The 20,211-nt window shown below is 22.9% G+C and overlaps 1 protein-coding gene across 12 annotated transcripts in view; it reads right to left on the bottom strand.

Moving 5' to 3' along the window:
* The window catches only part of LOC111415282 (uncharacterized), a 210,467-nt gene that overhangs the window by 18,488 nt on the left and 171,768 nt on the right, over positions 1 to 20,211 (bottom strand). For all 12 annotated transcript variants that reach the window (XM_071201013.1, XM_071201002.1, XM_071201009.1 and 9 more), the window contains one exon: positions 1 to 20,211. This exon is cut by the window's left edge and continues 18,488 nt beyond it. In XM_071201013.1, the coding sequence (XP_071057114.1) occupies positions 19,987 to 20,211 (225 nt within the window). In that variant the 3' untranslated portion in view covers positions 1 to 19,986.

Raw genomic sequence — 20,211 nt, 5'->3', positions numbered from 1 at the left:
GAGATAATCAATTTTGAATTTAACTAAATTTTCATTTAAATCCTTAATTTAAAAAAAAAATCATAATAAATCGATTTTATGTTGAATCTTTTTAAATTTTTTACAGTTTATAAAACAAAGCGTGCTCTTTTCAACGATAAAAGCCGCATTAAGAAATTCCTTCTAATTCTTGAGATATCCAATGATTTTTTCGTTTAATTTTTTTCTTCTCACCAGAGCAACCTTAAGGCTTTGTTTAAAATCTTTGATTATTAAAAATTGAACCTGCCTCGGTAAATCAATCAACAAATTGATAACGAAACGATAAAAGTTGTATTAATTAATTAATTAATTAAATGGTTTAGCGGTACATTCATCTTACTATTGCTTCTACTTTGTTTTATGTTATTTATTCAACGATAACTGCGTCTAAAAAACATTTTGTTGTATTTGGCTATTTGTGTATTTGTTATATGTATATTATCATTATAATATTGTAATATTATAAATAGTGGTACTGTATAAGAGTTTATTTAATGAATTTAAGCAGGCTCAATTTTTCCGCTCGTTTTGATTTAAAATTGCAACGATTATGCGTTACGATAATTTTGAAGAAAAATCCTTAAAGTTGCATTTAATTTTTTTTGGTTTAATTTTCGAACCCCGTTATTTCGTTTTATTTATTTATTTTTTTTCAAAACGACATCAAATTTAACGTAAATATTACAACGGATAGGCTTGAAACACTAACATAGAACTATTGTATATTTTCTTTAAGTATTTTTATTATTTTTTTTAAAAGTCATGTGGTTTTTTTCAATCTCAAAAAAATTTCGGTTCGAAATCAATTAATTTTTGTGTTCATATGGTTCGTTTCCCAAAAGTGACTTTTTTCAATAAAAACTCATTGTTTTTCGTTGAGTTTTTCTTTATTATTTTAATTTTTTTTTCTTCATTTTTTTAAAAATCTTTTCACATTGATTTTTGACGCCAAAGTTTCGTGTAGTTTTTTTTTGAGTTGGTTTATTTAGTTTTTTTTTTTCATCAAAAATTGAGAAGAATTCGATTGGAGTTGAAAAAAGGAGCACTTCAATCGAATCCTCGTTATTGAGTCCGTTTTAAGTCAGTCCGGACCTGGATTATTCTTTTTAAGCCCCAAAGAATCTTGGTAAAGTTTAAATTTTTAATTCTAAATCTCTCATTTTTCTTTATTGGTCGCGTTTTTCTCCTCGAGTCCTCGTCAGTCAGTCAAAACGGTCGGTATTATTTTTTTATTAACAATTTAATGAAAAAGTTTTGTTTTTATTGTAAAAAACGTAAGAGTTTCTTAAAAATTGTAACTGAAGTGTGGTTAACCGGATTTTTTGTTTAGCATTGCGAACGGGTGCAATACGTTTGGGCTATTGCGAATATTTTAATTAAATCGAACTGTTTTTAAACCCCTTCTTAACCAGAATCGAATCGCGAGGTAACCGTGTTATTAATTCGATTCAATCGGCTTTTTCTTAATCATTTTTTATCTGTCTTAAGTCATCATCGGATTTGGGGGGACATCTTAATAGGAAACATGCAATTAATGTGATTATTATTAGTAGCTATTTTGAATTTGAGTGTGTTGTTTGGATTGCCTAATCTCTTGTTATAATTAATATATTTATTACGATTAATATTTCCCTTCCTTTCTTGGAATTTAATTCATTCAAAAACAACAATTTTGATAACGTGAAGAATTCTTGAGATATCAACGAAAATCGTTTTGATTTAAAAGTGAAACTAAAAATTAGGAAGCCAAATTTGGAGGGTTTATAATAATTTTTTTTAATATCATATATTCTTTGAGAAAAACTTATTTTTGTTCAATATCTCCATAATTATAATCGATAGAAAAAAAATTTTCAAATAAAATTTGTTTAAAATTAAATTATCAAAAACTTTTGTTGGAACAATTTTTTCGAAAAACGTCATTTATTACAAATTAATAAAAATGATCCGAAATAACTCATTTTAAATTAAAGCAAATCATATCATATTTTTATTTTAATCGAAAAATGCTTCGTATGATATTTGTTTAAAATATCATTTAAAATGATTTCTTTTAATAAAATTTTGCGATATCTCCAACAGATGGGACTCCACACTGGTATAAAAAATTATTTTTTGAGGTTATTTGTCTAATTATTAATCGAATCAAAAAATTTTACAAATGAAATTTGTTTAAAATTAAATTATCCAAAGCTTTTATTAAAACAATTTTTTTGAAAAACGTCATTTATTACAATTCAATTAAAATGATACTCATTTTAAATTAAGGCAAATCATATTTTTGTTTAAATCGAATAATTTTTCGTATAATATTTGTTTAAAATATCATTTAAAATGACTTCTTTTAATAAAATTTTGCGATATCTCCAACAGATGGGGCTCTATACTGGTATAAAAAACCATTTTTTGAGGTTATTTTTCTAATTATTAATCGAATCAAAAAATTTTACAAATGAAATTTGTTTAAAATTAAATAATCCAAAGCTTTTATTAAAACAATTTTTTCGAAAAATGTCATTTATTACAATTCAATTAAAATGATACTCATTTTAAATTAAGGCAAATCATATTTTTGTTTAAATCGAATAATTTTTCGTATAATATTTGTTTAAAATATCATTTAAAATGACTTCTTTTAATAAAATTTTGCGATATCTCCAACAGATGGGGCTCTATACTGGTATAAAAAACCATTTTCTGAGGTTATTTTTCTAATTATTAATCGAATCAAAAAATTTTTCAAATGAAATTTGTTTAAAATTAAATTATCCAAAGCTTTCATTAAAACATTTTTTTCGAAAAACGTCATTTATTACAATTCAATTAAAATGATACTCATTTTAAATTAAGGCAAATCGCATTTTTGTTTAAATCGAAAAATTTTTCGTACAATATTTGTTTAAAATTTAATTTAAAATGACTTCTTTTAATAAAATTTTGCGATATCTCCAACAGATGGGGCTCTATACTGGTATAAAAAACCATTTTTTGAGGTTATTTTTCTAATTATTATTCGAATCAAAAATTTTTACAAATGAAATTTGTTTAAAATTAAATTATCCAAAGCTTTTATTAAAATAATTTTTTCGAAAAATGTCATTTATTACAATTCAATTAAAATGATACTCATTTTAAATTAAGGCAAATCATATTTTTGTTTAAATCGAAAAATTTGTCGTATAATATTTGTTTAAAATTGAATTTAAAATGACTTCTTTTAATAAAATTTTGCGATATCTCCAACAGATGGGGCTCCACACTGGTATAAAAAATTATTTTTTGAGGTTATTTTTCTAATTATTAATCGAATCAAAAAATTTTTCAAATAAAATTTGTTTAAAATTAAATTATCCAAAGCTTTTATTAAAACAATTTTTTCGAAAAATGTCATTTATTACAATTCAATTAAAATGATACTCATTTTAAATTAAGGCAAATCATATTTTTGTTTAAATCGAAAAATTTTTCGTATAATATTTGTTTAAAATTTAATTTAAAATGACTTCTTTTAATAAAATTTTGCGATATTTCCATCGAATGGGGCTCCACGCTGGTATAAAAAATCTTTTTTTGATATTATTTTTCTAATTATTAATCGAATCAAAAAATTTTTCAAATGAAATTTGTTTAAAATTAAATTATCTAAAGCTTTTATTAAAACAATTTTTTCGAAAAGCGTCATTTATTACAATTCAATTAAAATGATACTCATTTTAAATTAAGGCAAATCATATTTTTGTTTAAATCGAAAAATTTTTCGTATAATATTTGTTTAAAATTTAATTTAAAATGACTTCTTTTAATAAAATTTTGCGATATTTCCAACAGATGGGGCTCCACACTGGTATAAAAAATTATTTTTTGAGGTTATTTTTCTAATTATTAATCGAATCAAAAAATTTTTCAAATGAAATTTGTTTAAAATTAAATTATCTAAAGCTTTTATTAAAACAATTTTTTCGAAAAGCGTCATTTATTACAATTCAATTAAAATGATACTCATTTTAAATTAAGGCAAATCATATTTTTGTTTAAATCGAATAATTTTTCGTATAATATTTGTTTAAAATATCATTTAAAATGACTTCTTTTAATAAAATTTTGCGATATCTCCAACAGATGGGGCTCTATACTGGTATAAAAAACCATTTTCTGAGGTTATTTTTCTAATTATTAATCGAATCAAAAAATTTTTCAAATGAAATTTGTTTAAAATTAAATTATCCAAAGCTTTCATTAAAACATTTTTTTCGAAAAACGTCATTTATTACAATTCAATTAAAATGATACTCATTTTAAATTAAGGCAAATCGCATTTTTGTTTAAATCGAAAAATTTTTCGTACAATATTTGTTTAAAATTTAATTTAAAATGACTTCTTTTAATAAAATTTTGCGATATCTCCAACAGATGGGGCTCTATACTGGTATAAAAAACCATTTTTTGAGGTTATTTTTCTAATTATTATTCGAATCAAAAATTTTTACAAATGAAATTTGTTTAAAATTAAATTATCCAAAGCTTTTATTAAAATAATTTTTTCGAAAAATGTCATTTATTACAATTCAATTAAAATGATACTCATTTTAAATTAAGGCAAATCATATTTTTGTTTAAATCGAATAATTTTTCGTATAATATTTGTTTAAAATATCATTTAAAATGACTTCTTTTAATAAAATTTTGCGATATCTCCAACAGATGGGGCTCTATACTGGTATAAAAAACCATTTTCTGAGGTTATTTTTCTAATTATTAATCGAATCAAAAAATTTTTCAAATGAAATTTGTTTAAAATTAAATTATCCAAAGCTTTCATTAAAACATTTTTTTCGAAAAACGTCATTTATTACAATTCAATTAAAATGATACTCATTTTAAATTAAGGCAAATCGCATTTTTGTTTAAATCGAAAAATTTTTCGTACAATATTTGTTTAAAATTTAATTTAAAATGACTTCTTTTAATAAAATTTTGCGATATCTCCAACAGATGGGGCTCTATACTGGTATAAAAAACCATTTTTTGAGGTTATTTTTCTAATTATTATTCGAATCAAAAATTTTTACAAATGAAATTTGTTTAAAATTAAATTATCCAAAGCTTTTATTAAAATAATTTTTTCGAAAAATGTCATTTATTACAATTCAATTAAAATGATACTCATTTTAAATTAAGGCAAATCATATTTTTGTTTTAATCGAATAATTTTTCGTATAATATTTGTTTAAAATATCATTTAAAATGACTTCTTTTAATAAAATTTTGCGATATCTCCAACAGATGGGGCTCTATACTGGTATAAAAAACCATTTTCTGAGGTTATTTTTCTAATTATTAATCGAATCAAAAAATTTTTCAAATGAAATTTGTTTAAAATTAAATTATCCAAAGCTTTCATTAAAACATTTTTTTCGAAAAACGTCATTTATTACAATTCAATTAAAATGATACTCATTTTAAATTAAGGCAAATCGCATTTTTGTTTAAATCGAAAAATTTTTCGTACAATATTTGTTTAAAATTTAATTTAAAATGACTTCTTTTAATAAAATTTTGCGATATCTCCAACAGATGGGGCTCTATACTGGTATAAAAAACCATTTTTTGAGGTTATTTTTCTAATTATTATTCGAATCAAAAATTTTTACAAATGAAATTTGTTTAAAATTAAATTATCCAAAGCTTTTATTAAAATAATTTTTTCGAAAAATGTCATTTATTACAATTCAATTAAAATGATACTCATTTTAAATTAAGGCAAATCATATTTTTGTTTAAATCGAAAAATTTGTCGTATAATATTTGTTTAAAATTGAATTTAAAATGACTTCTTTTAATAAAATTTTGCGATATCTCCAACAGATGGGGCTCCACACTGGTATAAAAAATTATTTTTTGAGGTTATTTTTCTAATTATTAATCGAATCAAAAAATTTTTCAAATAAAATTTGTTTAAAATTAAATTATCCAAAGCTTTTATTAAAACAATTTTTTCGAAAAATGTCATTTATTACAATTCAATTAAAATGATACTCATTTTAAATTAAGGCAAATCATATTTTTGTTTAAATCGAAAAATTTTTCGTATAATATTTGTTTAAAATTTAATTTAAAATGACTTCTTTTAATAAAATTTTGCGATATTTCCATCGAATGGGGCTCCACGCTGGTATAAAAAATCTTTTTTTGATATTATTTTTCTAATTATTAATCGAATCAAAAAATTTTTCAAATGAAATTTGTTTAAAATTAAATTATCTAAAGCTTTTATTAAAACAATTTTTTCGAAAAGCGTCATTTATTACAATTCAATTAAAATGATACTCATTTTAAATTAAGGCAAATCATATTTTTGTTTAAATCGAAAAATTTTTCGTATAATATTTGTTTAAAATTTAATTTAAAATGACTTCTTTTAATAAAATTTTGCGCTATTTAAAACAGATGGGGCTCCACACTGGTATAAAAAATTATTTTTTGAGGTTATTTTTCTAATTATTAATCGAATCAAAAAATTTTTCAAATGAAATTTGTTTAAAATTAAATTATCTAAAGCTTTTATTAAAACAATTTTTTCGAAAAGCGTCATTTATTACAATTCAATTAAAATGATACTCATTTTAAATTAAGGCAAATCATATTTTTGTTTTAATCGAAAAATGTTTCGTATGATATTTGTTTAAAATATCATTTAAAATGATTTCTTTTAATAAAATTTTGCGATATCTCCAACAGATGGGGCTCCACTCTGGTATAAAAAATTATTTTTTGAGGTTATTTGTCTAATTATTAATCGAATCAAAAAATTTTACAAATGAAATTTGTTTAAAATTAAATTATCCAAAGCTTTTATTAAAACAATTTTTTCGAAAAGCGTCATTTATTACAATTCAATTAAAATGATACTCATTTTAAATTAAGGCAAATCATATTTTTGTTTAAATCGAAAAATATTTCGTATGATATTTGTTTAAAATATCATTTAAAATGACTTCTTTTAATAAAATTTTGCGATATCTCCAACAGATGGGGCTCTATACTGGTATAAAAAACCATTTTTTGAGGTTATTTTTCTAATTATTAATCGAATTAAAAAATTTTTCAAATGAAATTTATTTAAAATTAAATTATCTAAAGCTTTTATTAAAATAATTTTTTCGAAAAACGTCATTTATTACAATTCAATTAAAATGATACTCATTTTAAATTAAGGCAAATCATATTTTTGTTTTAATCGAAAAATTTTTCGTATGATATTTGTTTAAAATTTAATTTAAAATGACTTCTTTTAATAAAATTTTGCGATATCTCCAACAGATGGGGCTCTATACTGGTATAAAAAACCATTTTTTGAGGTTATTTTTCTAATTATTAATCGAATCAAAAAATTTTTCAAATGAAATTTGTTTAAAATTAAATTATCCAAAGCTTTCATTAAAACATTTTTTTCGAAAAACGTCATTTATTACAATTCAATTAAAATGATAGTCATTTTAAATTAAGGCAAATCATATTTTTGTTTAAATCGAAAAATTTTTCGTATAATATATGTTTAAAATTTAATTTAAAACGACTTCTTTTAATAAAATTTTGCGATATCTCCAACAGATGGGGCTCCACAATGGTATAAAAAATCATTTTTTGAGGTTATTTTTCTAATTATTAATCGAATCAAAAAACTTTTCAAATGAAATTTGTTTAAAATTAAATTATCCAAAGCTTTCATTAAAACATTTTTTTCGAAAAACGTCATTTATTACAATTCAATTAAAATGATACTCATTTTAAATTAAGGCAAATCATATTTTTGTTTAAATCGAAAAATTTTTCGTATAATATTTGTTTAAATTTAATTTAAAATGATTTCTTTTAATAAAATTTTGCGATATCTCCAACAGATGGCGCTCTATACTGGTATAAAAAACCATTTTTTGAGGTTATTTTTCTAATTATTAATCGAATCAAAAAATTCTTCAAATGAAATTTGTTTAAAATTAAATTATCCAAAGCTTTTATTAAAACAATTTTTTCGAAAAATGTCATTTATTACAATTCAATTAAAATGATACTCATATTAAATTAAGGCAAATCATATTTTTGTTTAAATCGAAAAATTTTTCGTATAATATTTGTTTAAAATTTAATTTAAAATTACTTCTTTTAATAAAATTTTGCGATATCTCCAACAGATGGGGCTCTATACTGGTATAAAAAATCATTTTTTGAGGTTATTTTTCTAATTATTAATCGAATCAAAAAATTTTTCAAATGAAATTTGTTTAAAATTAAATTATCCAAAGCTTTTATTAAAACATTTTTTTCGAAAGGCGTCATTTATTACAATTCAATTAAAATGATACTCATTTTAAATTAAGGCAAATCGCATTTTTGTTTAAATCGAAAAATTTTTCGTACAATATTTGTTTAAAATTTAATTTAAAATGACTTCTTTTAATAAAATTTTGCGATATCTCCAACAGATGGGGCTCTATACTGGTATAAAAAACCATTTTTTGAGGTTATTTTTCTAATTATTATTCGAATCAAAAATTTTTACAAATGAAATTTGTTTAAAATTAAATTATCCAAAGCTTTTATTAAAACATTTTTTTCGAAAAACGTCATTTATTACAATTCAATTAAAATGATACTCATTTTAAATTAAGGCAAATCATATTTTTGTTTAAATCGAAAAATTTGTCGTATAATATTTGTTTAAAATTGAATTCAAAATGACTTCTTTTAATAAAATTTTGCGATATCTCCAACAGATGGGGCTCCACACTGGTATAAAAAATTATTTTTTGAGGTTATTTTTCTAATTATTAATCGAATCAAAAAATTTTTCAAATAAAATTTGTTTAAAATTAAATTATCCAAAGCTTTTATTAAAACATTTTTTTCGAAAGGCATCATTTATTACAATTCAATTAAAATGATACTCATTTTAAATTAAGGCAAATCACATTTTTGTTTAAATCGAAAAATTTTTCGTATAATATTTGTTTAAAATTTAATTTAAAATGACTTCTTTTAATAAAATTTTGCGATATCTCCAACAGATGGGGCTCTATACTGGTATAAAAAACCATTTTTTGAGGTTATTTTTCTAATTATTAATCGAATCAAAAAATTTTTCAAATGAAATTTGTTTAAAATTAAATTATCCAAAGCTTTCATTAAAACATTTTTTTCGAAAAACGTCATTTATTACAATTCAATTAAAATGATACTCATTTTAAATTAAGGCAAATCATATTTTTGTTTAAATCGAAAAATTTTTCGTATAATATTTGTTTAAAATATCATTTAAAATGACTTCTTTTAATAAAATTTTGCGATATCTCCAACAGATGGGGCTCCACACTGGTATAAAAAACCATTTTTTGAGGTTATTTGTCTAATTATTAATCGAATCAAAAAATGTTACAAATGAAATTTGTTTAAAATTAAATTATCCAAAGCTTTTATTAAAACAATTTTTTCGAAAAATGTCATTTATTACAATTCAATTAAAATGATACTCATTTTAAATTAAGGCAAATCATATTTTTGTTTTAATCGAAAAATGTTTCGTATGATATTTGTTTAAAATATCATTTAAAATGATTTCTTTTAATAAAATTTTGCGATATCTCCAACAGATGGGGCTCCACACTGGTATAAAAAATTATTTTTTGAGGTTATTTGTCTAATTATTAATCGGATCAAAAAATTTTACAAATGAAATTTGTTTAAAATTAAATTATCCAAAGCTTTTATTAAAACAATTTTTTCGAAAAATGTCATTTATTACAATTCAATTAAAATGATACTCATTTTAAATTAAGGCAAATCATATTTTTGTTTTAATCGAAAAATGTTTCGTATGATATTTGTTTAAAATATCATTTAAAATGATTTCTTTTAATAAAATTTGGCGATATCTCCAACAGATGGGGCTCCACACTGGTATAAAAAATTATTTTTTGAGGTTATTTGTCTAATTATTAATCGAATCAAAAAATTTTACAAATGAAATTTGTTTAAAATTAAATTATCCAAAGCTTTTATTAAAACATTTTTTTCGAAAGGCGTCATTTATTACAATTCAATTAAAATGATACTCATTTTAAATTAAGGCAAATCGCATTTTTGTTTAAATCGAAAAATTTTTCGTACAATATTTGTTTAAAATTTAATTTAAAATGGTTCCTTTTAATAAAATTTTGCGATATCTCCAACAGATGGGGCTCCATACTGGTATAAAAAACCATTTTTTGAGGTTATTTTTCTAATTATTAATCGAATCAAAAAATTTTTCAAACGAAATTTGTTTAAAATTAAATTATCCAAAGCTTTTATTAAAACATTTTTTTCGAAAGGCGTCATTTATTACAATTCAATTAAAATGATACTCATTTTAAATTAAGGCAAATCGCATTTTTGTTTAAATCGAAAAATTTTTCGTACAATATTTGTTTAAAATTTAATTTAAAATGACTTCTTTTAATAAAATTTTGCGATATCTCCAACAGATGGGGCTCTATACTGGTATAAAAAACCATTTTTTGAGGTTATTTTTCTAATTATTATTCGAATCAAAAATTTTTACAAATGAAATTTGTTTAAAATTAAATTATCCAAAGCTTTTATTAAAACATTTTTTTCGAAAAACGTCATTTATTACAATTCAATTAAAATGATACTCATTTTAAATTAAGGCAAATCATATTTTTGTTTAAATCGAAAAATTTGTCGTATAATATTTGTTTAAAATTGAATTCAAAATGACTTCTTTTAATAAAATTTTGCGATATCTCCAACAGATGGGGCTCCACACTGGTATAAAAAATTATTTTTTGAGGTTATTTTTCTAATTATTAATCGAATCAAAAAATTTTTCAAATAAAATTTGTTTAAAATTAAATTATCCAAAGCTTTTATTAAAACATTTTTTTCGAAAGGCATCATTTATTACAATTCAATTAAAATGATACTCATTTTAAATTAAGGCAAATCACATTTTTGTTTAAATCGAAAAATTTTTCGTATAATATTTGTTTAAAATTTAATTTAAAATGACTTCTTTTAATAAAATTTTGCGATATCTCCAACAGATGGGGCTCTATACTGGTATAAAAAACCATTTTTTGAGGTTATTTTTCTAATTATTAATCGAATCAAAAAATTTTTCAAATGAAATTTGTTTAAAATTAAATTATCCAAAGCTTTCATTAAAACATTTTTTTCGAAAAACGTCATTTATTACAATTCAATTAAAATGATACTCATTTTAAATTAAGGCAAATCATATTTTTGTTTAAATCGAAAAATTTTTCGTATAATATTTGTTTAAAATATCATTTAAAATGACTTCTTTTAATAAAATTTTGCGATATCTCCAACAGATGGGGCTCCACACTGGTATAAAAAACCATTTTTTGAGGTTATTTGTCTAATTATTAATCGAATCAAAAAATGTTACAAATGAAATTTGTTTAAAATTAAATTATCCAAAGCTTTTATTAAAACAATTTTTTCGAAAAATGTCATTTATTACAATTCAATTAAAATGATACTCATTTTAAATTAAGGCAAATCATATTTTTGTTTTAATCGAAAAATGTTTCGTATGATATTTGTTTAAAATATCATTTAAAATGATTTCTTTTAATAAAATTTTGCGATATCTCCAACAGATGGGGCTCCACACTGGTATAAAAAATTATTTTTTGAGGTTATTTGTCTAATTATTAATCGGATCAAAAAATTTTACAAATGAAATTTGTTTAAAATTAAATTATCCAAAGCTTTTATTAAAACAATTTTTTCGAAAAATGTCATTTATTACAATTCAATTAAAATGATACTCATTTTAAATTAAGGCAAATCATATTTTTGTTTTAATCGAAAAATGTTTCGTATGATATTTGTTTAAAATATCATTTAAAATGATTTCTTTTAATAAAATTTGGCGATATCTCCAACAGATGGGGCTCCACACTGGTATAAAAAATTATTTTTTGAGGTTATTTGTCTAATTATTAATCGAATCAAAAAATTTTACAAATGAAATTTGTTTAAAATTAAATTATCCAAAGCTTTTATTAAAACATTTTTTTCGAAAGGCGTCATTTATTACAATTCAATTAAAATGATACTCATTTTAAATTAAGGCAAATCGCATTTTTGTTTAAATCGAAAAATTTTTCGTACAATATTTGTTTAAAATTTAATTTAAAATGGTTCCTTTTAATAAAATTTTGCGATATCTCCAACAGATGGGGCTCCATACTGGTATAAAAAACCATTTTTTGAGGTTATTTTTCTAATTATTAATCGAATCAAAAAATTTTTCAAACGAAATTTGTTTAAAATTAAATTATCCAAAGCTTTTATTAAAACATTTTTTTCGAAAGGCGTCATTTATTACAATTCAATTAAAATGATACTCATTTTAAATTAAGGCAAATCGCATTTTTGTTTAAATCGAAAAATTTTTCGTACAATATTTGTTTAAAATTTAATTTAAAATGACTTCTTTTAATAAAATTTTGCGATATCTCCAACAGATGGGGCTCTATACTGGTATAAAAAACCATTTTTTGAGGTTATTTTTCTAATTATTATTCGAATCAAAAATTTTTACAAATGAAATTTGTTTAAAATTAAATTATCCAAAGCTTTTATTAAAACATTTTTTTCGAAAAACGTCATTTATTACAATTCAATTAAAATGATACTCATTTTAAATTAAGGCAAATCATATTTTTGTTTAAATCGAAAAATTTGTCGTATAATATTTGTTTAAAATTGAATTCAAAATGACTTCTTTTAATAAAATTTTGCGATATCTCCAACAGATGGGGCTCCACACTGGTATAAAAAATTATTTTTTGAGGTTATTTTTCTAATTATTAATCGAATCAAAAAATTTTTCAAATAAAATTTGTTTAAAATTAAATTATCCAAAGCTTTTATTAAAACATTTTTTTCGAAAGGCATCATTTATTACAATTCAATTAAAATGATACTCATTTTAAATTAAGGCAAATCACATTTTTGTTTAAATCGAAAAATTTTTCGTATAATATTTGTTTAAAATTTAATTTAAAATGACTTCTTTTAATAAAATTTTGCGATATCTCCAACAGATGGGGCTCTATACTGGTATAAAAAACCATTTTTTGAGGTTATTTTTCTAATTATTAATCGAATCAAAAAATTTTTCAAATGAAATTTGTTTAAAATTAAATTATCCAAAGCTTTCATTAAAACATTTTTTTCGAAAAACGTCATTTATTACAATTCAATTAAAATGATACTCATTTTAAATTAAGGCAAATCATATTTTTGTTTAAATCGAAAAATTTTTCGTATAATATTTGTTTAAAATATCATTTAAAATGACTTCTTTTAATAAAATTTTGCGATATCTCCAACAGATGGGGCTCCACACTGGTATAAAAAACCATTTTTTGAGGTTATTTGTCTAATTATTAATCGAATCAAAAAATGTTACAAATGAAATTTGTTTAAAATTAAATTATCCAAAGCTTTTATTAAAACAATTTTTTCGAAAAATGTCATTTATTACAATTCAATTAAAATGATACTCATTTTAAATTAAGGCAAATCATATTTTTGTTTTAATCGAAAAATGTTTCGTATGATATTTGTTTAAAATATCATTTAAAATGATTTCTTTTAATAAAATTTTGCGATATCTCCAACAGATGGGGCTCCACACTGGTATAAAAAATTATTTTTTGAGGTTATTTGTCTAATTATTAATCGGATCAAAAAATTTTACAAATGAAATTTGTTTAAAATTAAATTATCCAAAGCTTTTATTAAAACAATTTTTTCGAAAAATGTCATTTATTACAATTCAATTAAAATGATACTCATTTTAAATTAAGGCAAATCATATTTTTGTTTTAATCGAAAAATGTTTCGTATGATATTTGTTTAAAATATCATTTAAAATGATTTCTTTTAATAAAATTTGGCGATATCTCCAACAGATGGGGCTCCACACTGGTATAAAAAATTATTTTTTGAGGTTATTTGTCTAATTATTAATCGAATCAAAAAATTTTACAAATGAAATTTGTTTAAAATTAAATTATCCAAAGCTTTTATTAAAACATTTTTTTCGAAAGGCGTCATTTATTACAATTCAATTAAAATGATACTCATTTTAAATTAAGGCAAATCGCATTTTTGTTTAAATCGAAAAATTTTTCGTACAATATTTGTTTAAAATTTAATTTAAAATGGTTCCTTTTAATAAAATTTTGCGATATCTCCAACAGATGGGGCTCCATACTGGTATAAAAAACCATTTTTTGAGGTTATTTTTCTAATTATTAATCGAATCAAAAAATTTTTCAAACGAAATTTGTTTAAAATTAAATTATCCAAAGCTTTTATTAAAACATTTTTTTCGAAAAACGTCATTTATTACAATTCAATTAAAATGATACTCATTTTAAATTAAGGCAAATCATATTTTTGTTTAAATCGAAAAATTTTTCGTATAATATTTGTTTAAAATTTAATTTAAAATGACTTCTTTTAATAAAATTTTGCGATATCTCCAACAGATGGCGCTCCACACTGGTATAAAAAATCATTTTTTGAAATTATTTTTCTAATTATTAATTGAATCAAAAAATTTTTCAAATAAAAGTTGCTTAGAATTATAAATTTAAATATTTTTAATAAAAAAAATTTTTAATATTTTCAAATTTTAATTAAATTAATATTGCCACTTTTTTTACGGTTGCTTTCAACAATTTTCTTTAATTTATTTACTAAAATTAAAGAACCGTAATTTATGGGAATAATCAGAATTAACCGGCAATTTTAACAGAAAAAATCGTTCGTTGATATCTCGAATACTTCTCGAGAAAATAAATGTTAAAGTTAACATTAATAAAATGTATAATTTTACGCCTTTTCCCTAACTTAATGTTTATTAATGAAAATGATGGAACCAAATTTGGTGGGTTTACTCAAAATTCTTTCTGAAATTGAGCCGTGAAATCCGTTTTTTGATATCTCGATTAGTTTTTGAGTAAACTTCTTTTGAGTAAAAGTTAAAAATGAATTTTTCTATTCTACACAATAATATTTTTTTACATCCTATATACGCGGTTAAATTACTAATTATTTAAAAATCTTATGCGCGATATAATATATATTATATATATATTTTTGTGTTATATATTTATCTTTTTTTGGGTCCGATCGAATCGATTAAAACCCGGCAATCTCGCGCTCTCACTTGATTTGGTCGTTTGGCTAAAAAGGGGTTCTCTTTATTCGTAATTAAACATTGAACTGAAAACCGTCGAAACAAAATTCGGTGAAAATCTTTATTTTTTTTTGTTTTTTGAGAATCGGGCGCCGAAAAGACGGCGCCCGCTTTTGTTTAATGGGCTATTGCAAACAATTTCGTTCGTTTTATTTTTTGATAGGTAATTTTACAATAAATACCAAGTCAATTCGGGCATTTTGACAACAATATTTATGTAAAATATCCAAACCGTCGCGCCTGAAGATGTTGCGCGCGACGAAATAGTGTGTTGTTATTATTATTATTTTTTTTTAATTTATTTTTTATTTTGTTTTGCTGTGTATGTATAACAGGGCTTATTTTGTATTTGATTAAACAAAAAGTAAACATTGTGAACACGAAACCGTTTCCCTTTATGAAGTTTAAAAGGAACGGCTCCTAGTTATACTGGGCTATTGCAGATTGAAATTTTTCTGTTCTGTCTTTATTTATTATTATATATTTGTGTATATGTGGCGTGGGCGAAATCATATTTGAAGCACTCAATTGTGCAACCGGGCTATTGTTGTGAGTTTCATTCACTGTTATTTATTTATTATTATACATAATAGATTTTTTTCTTCTTCAGCTGTCACTATTTTTTTACACTGTTTTGTAATTGTATTTCACGTAGGATATTGTAGTCAATTGTAAAGTCTCGTTCAGTGTATTAATATTGTGGCGTCTCAAATCGGTTTTAGTTTTTCTTTTTGTTGGGTTTTCTCCCAAAGAAAAACTTTATTAAAGCACTTTTACCACCCTTTTCTTCAACGCGTTCAATTCAAAAAAGTGGTAAATCATTATTTTGTGCTTTGTGCGTCGTCTTGTCACTTTTATGGGAAATCCGCGAGCAACCTTATTTATTTATTAACGGTATCTGCAGGTTTGCTCGCCAATTTTTTTTTGTTTAACAATAATTATTTATTTATTTACTGGTTTCTGTTTTGCTGCTATTGTCTGACTATGGCTATTGTACACGAGTGTGTGTGTGGGAAAAGTAACTAGTGTTTAAAAATATCCGTTCTGAAGCCGTAAAAACACAAAAATTTGATCCAAACGATTTTGTAAGATTATTAATTTTGATTGAGCTTTTTGTGCTTTCCGGCACAGAACGGTCCGGTTAAAAAGGCTATTTACAATGCAGGTTTTTGCAAATCGGGTCAAATTCGATTCATTTCCACGTTTTCTCTCTAATAAGTTGGTAAATATGATCGATGGGCTAAAACCGTTTATGGATCTCGATTTGGGGATTAATCCAAAACATCTTTTGTAAGAAACATTTCTTTGTATCATTTCGTATTTTTGGTTCATAGTTAATAAGGTAAAAACGAAAAAAATAGGTATTAAAAAGAATAATTTTCAAAAAATCGTAGTGGGCTTATTTATGACATTGAAGAAATGATTTTGACCCCAAATTAAAGCTCAAACTTTCTAATTTAAGACACCATATAATGATGTTAAAAAATTTTGCCCCATCTTTTTTATTTTTGATTTATAACCAATAATGTAAAAAGCGATAAATTTAAGTATAAAAAAAATTGCTGATTTTCAAAAAATCGCAGTGGGCTTAATTTTGGAAATGAAGAAGTGATTTTGGTATCAAATAAAAGCCCAAACTTTCTACTATAAGAAACCATATAGCGATGTTAAAAAATTTTGCCCCATCTTTCTCAATTTTAATTTATAACCAATAAGATAAAAAAGAGCAAATTTGAATATTAAGAAAAACTGATGATTTTCAAAAAATCATAGTGGGCTTATTTTTAGAATTGAAAAAGTGATTTTGGTATCAAATTAAAGCCCAAACTTTCTACTTTAAGAAACCTTATAGCGATGTTAAAAAATTTTGGCACATCTTTCTCAATTTTGATTTATAACCAATAAGACAAAAAAGAGCAGATTTGAATATTAAGAAAAATTGATGATTTTCAAAAAATTTTAGTTGGCCTAGTTTTGGAATTGAAGAAATGATTTTGATACCAAATCAAAAATCCAACTTTCTACTTTAAGAAACCATATAGCGATGTTAAAAATTTTTCCCCATCTTTATCATTTTTGATTTATAACCAATAAGATAAAAAAGAACAAATTTGAATAATAAGAAAAATTGATGATTTTCAAAAAATCGTTGTGGGCTTACTTTTGGGATTGAAGAAATGATTTTGATACCAAATTAAAGCCCAAGCTTTGTACTTTAAGAAACCATATAGTGATTTTAAAAATTTCGCCCCATGTTTCTCATTTTCGATTTAGAACCAATAAGATAAAAAAGAACAAATTTAAATATTAAGCAAAATTGATGATTTTCAAAAAATCGTTGTGGGCTTACTTTTGGGATTGAAGAAATGATTTTGATACCAAATTAAAGTTCAAACTTTCTACTTTAAGAAACCATATAGTGATTTTAAAAATTTCGCCCCATCTTTCTCATTTTCGATTTAGAACCAATAAGATAAAAAAGAACAAATTTAAATATCAAGCAAAATTGATGATTTTCAAAAAATCGTTTTAGGCTTAGTTTTGGGATTGAAGAAATGATTTTGATACCAAATTAAAGCTCAAACTTTCTACTTTAAGAAACCATATAGCGATGTTAAAAATTTTTCCCCGTCTTTATCATTTTTGATTTATAACCAATAAGATAAAAAAGAACAAATTTGAATAATAAGAAAAATTGATGACTTTCAAAAAATCGTAGTGGGCTTACTTTTGGGATTGAAGAAATGATTTTGATACCAAATTAAAGCTCAAACTTTCTACTTTAAGATACCATATAGCGATGTTAAAAATTTTTCCCCGTCTTTATCATTTTTGATTTATAACCAATAAGATAATAAAGAACAAATTTGAATATTAAGCAAAATTGATGATTTTCAAAAAATCGTTGTGGGCTTATTTTTGGGATTGAAGAAATGATTTTGATAACAAATTAAACCCCAAACTTTCTAATTTAAATCATCTTTATCATTTTTGATCTTATACAATTTTATGTATTTTAAGTAAATTTTCAAAAAATCATTATTTATGTCTGAAATTTAAGAAATAATTTCGTACCAAATATATATTAATATGGGCATATTAATAAATTTCATTAAAAAAGATGCAAATAAATCGCAAAAGACCCGAATGCAAAATGACTATTATATGTATTTTTCGGTTCGTGTGGATTTGTGTGTGAATGGATGTAATTATTATCTGTGTGTTATAAAATTCGAAAAAAAAAGTCTCTGTAAGGTTATTTACACGAAAAAACCACATTTTTTCATTTTAAATCAAAAAAGAAATTTTAAATTGAAGTTTTGATAATTTTTTTTTGAGAAACTTTCGTATATATTTTGAGATAATTTTTGTTTTGTACAACTATTAACCGCTTCTGATTTCTTTTTCTTCCTTTTTTTTCGTTTAATCTTATAAAAAATATATATGCATCAGCTTTTTATTTTTTTTTAGTTAGGAGTAGTAGTTATTTTTTATTTTTCACAGTCTCACTTTTTTCTATTTTTTTAAAATTACACTTTCGCTCGCGTAATCTTTCTCTCGACTTTAATTCATTAATTTCTTTTTTGTTGTTGTTTTTGTACAAATCGTTTATTTTCATTTTCATCTCATTTACACACGATTTTGAGAACGTAAACATAAAATTTCTTTCTTAAAACGTTGAATTAATTATAATTGATTTAATTGAAACCGATTTTTTTTCTCTTCGTTTTTAAAAAATCTTGTTGGTTGCTTTCTTTTTCTCTTTTTTTTAGTTTTATAATCACAGATAGGAATTGCAACGAATTAATTTGTTATTGCTCGGTCTTCCGGCCAATATTTTTCTTCTCATTTTTTTTTGCTTCTTTAGAATAAGAATTTTTTATATTTTAAAATAATAATATGATAATCTAATAAATCACAGAATGTTGTACAATTTCCTTTTTTTTTTCGAAGAAAAAATTATAAACTAAAAAAATAAATGCATTTTCGTGTTTATGTAAATACAAAAAAGGGGAAAATAATGTTTTGTTATTAAATTTTTTCGATATTCTCCACTCACACTGGGTTCTTTAACCTAACGAAATAATTAAAAAAAGAATATAATTAACCATCCCTTAGGGATGGTCTTATCTCTCTTTTCATCCTTAAATATTTATTAATTAGTAAGTATTTCTTCTTATTAACTTAATAAGTATTCCTTGTGTCTCTGTCTCTCTTTCTAATATTTACACTCTCTCACCCACTTAATCCTAATCAAATAGTATTTATATATTTATATTTTATATAATCTAACATATACATAACATCCAATCGGGGTGGCTATTTTACAAATAGTATTATTATTATCGTTTAATTTTTATCCGAAAAAAAAAGAAAGAAAATCTTAATTTATCAAAAAAAATCGCATCAAATAAACCCATTTTTTCTTTCTTCTTCTTTCAATCCCTAAAAACTAATTTTTTCTTCCGCTTTTTTAAAATTTCCGCAATCAATAAAAACGTTGAAATAAAAATTTAAAATTGTTTTAAGTCGACCCTTTTTTTTGGCACCAGGAGCCGATTTAATTTGTACTAAGAGTCGCCTTTCAATTAAAATGATTCCTTTTTGAAATTTGTTAATTTATTAGTGTAGCAATAGTCGATTTACCCTGAACACCCTCAGGGCTGTTGACTTTGCTGTTGACCACCGGTCAGCGAGAAACCCAACGACCGAGGATCGCTCCCATGTAACCTTAACGCCTGCTCCAAACGCTGCTCCTGAAGACGGAGGGCCTCCGTTAAATCGGGGCTTAATTGCTGCGAAGGTTGACCCTGATGTGACTGATAGTTGCCGTTGTGACGAAGCGGACTCGACGCATCGTGTTGATTTAGTTGAGGAAGTGC

The sequence above is a fragment of the Onthophagus taurus genome, unplaced genomic scaffold, assembly GCF_036711975.1.
Source record: "Onthophagus taurus isolate NC unplaced genomic scaffold, IU_Otau_3.0 ScKx7SY_15, whole genome shotgun sequence".
In the NCBI taxonomy this organism is placed as follows: Eukaryota; Metazoa; Arthropoda; class Insecta; order Coleoptera; family Scarabaeidae; genus Onthophagus; species Onthophagus taurus.
This window is presented reverse-complemented; position numbering and strand designations above follow the sequence as displayed.